This window comes from Mesitornis unicolor, unplaced genomic scaffold (assembly GCF_000695765.1).
Source record: "Mesitornis unicolor isolate BGI_N332 unplaced genomic scaffold, ASM69576v1 scaffold16765, whole genome shotgun sequence".
In the NCBI taxonomy this organism is placed as follows: Eukaryota; Metazoa; Chordata; class Aves; order Mesitornithiformes; family Mesitornithidae; genus Mesitornis; species Mesitornis unicolor.
This window is the reverse complement of record NW_010186339.1, coordinates 22,118-23,110: the sequence shown is the minus strand read 5'-3', so window position 1 is coordinate 23,110 and position 993 is coordinate 22,118. Positions and strand designations below refer to the sequence as shown.

At 62.1% G+C, this 993-nt stretch overlaps 1 protein-coding gene across 1 annotated transcript in view; it reads left to right on the top strand.

Annotated features, from left to right (window-relative positions):
* GJB1 (gap junction protein, beta 1, 32kDa) overlaps positions 1 to 705 on the top strand; it is a 1,214-nt gene extending 509 nt beyond the window's left edge. Inside the window, exon 2 of the mRNA XM_010185126.1 lies at positions 10 to 705. Coding sequence (XP_010183428.1) covers positions 10 to 705 — 696 coding nt within the window. The remainder of the gene's footprint in view (positions 1 to 9) is intronic.
* Positions 706 to 993: the final 288 nt, after the last annotated feature.

The following is a 993-nucleotide window of genomic DNA, read 5'->3' as shown; positions in this document are numbered from 1 at the left end:
GGGGATGAGAAATCCGCCTTCACCTGCAACACCCAGCAGCCTGGCTGCAACAGCGTCTGCTACGACCACTTCTTCCCCATCTCCCACATTCGTCTGTGGGCCCTGCAGCTCATCCTCGTCACCACGCCAGCCCTCCTCGTGGCCATGCACGTGGCCTACCAGCAGCACCAGGAGAAGAAGCTGCTGGTGCTGACGGGGCACGGGGACCCCAAGCACATGGAGGAGGTGAAGAAGCACAAGATGCGCATATCGGGTTCGCTGTGGTGGACGTACGTCTGCAGCGTGGTCTTCAGGCTGCTCTTCGAGGCTGTGTTCATGTACATCTTCTACATGCTCTACCCGGGCTACCAGATGGTGCGGCTGGTCAAGTGCGAGGCCTACCCCTGCCCCAACACTGTCGACTGCTTCATCTCCCGGCCCACCGAGAAGACCATCTTCACCGTCTTCATGCTGGTCACCTCCAGCATCTGCATCGTCCTCAACATGGCAGAGCTGGTCTACCTGGTGGTGCGGGCCTGTGCCCGCCGAGGCCAGCACAACTCCAACCCCTCATCAGGGAAAGGTTCCTTCTATGGGCACAAGCTCTCCTCCGAGTACAAGCAGAACGAGATCAACCTGCTAACGGAGCAGGATGGCTCCCTCAAGGACATGCTGCGCCGCAACCCTGGGCTACAGGAGAAGGGCGACCGCTGCTCTGCCTGCTAGGGACAGTGCCATGGGTGCTCCAGCCCTTGGCCCTGTTCCACAGCCACCCCACAGCCACCCCACAGCCCTACGCTGTTCCTGCCCCACGGGTAGCATCCCTCAGGCGCCAGTCCACCCCCCCTGGATGGCCAGGAGGGCATCTTGGCTCATTAAACCTCCATTCTCAGGTGCTGCCTCCTTTCTGCTCTGGCTGGGGTCTGGGGTGCCTGTGTGGGGTGCCCACCTCCATACCCTACCCCAGGAGGGTGCCACCAGGGGCTGTGGGGGCTGTGTACCCAGCCTGGGCTG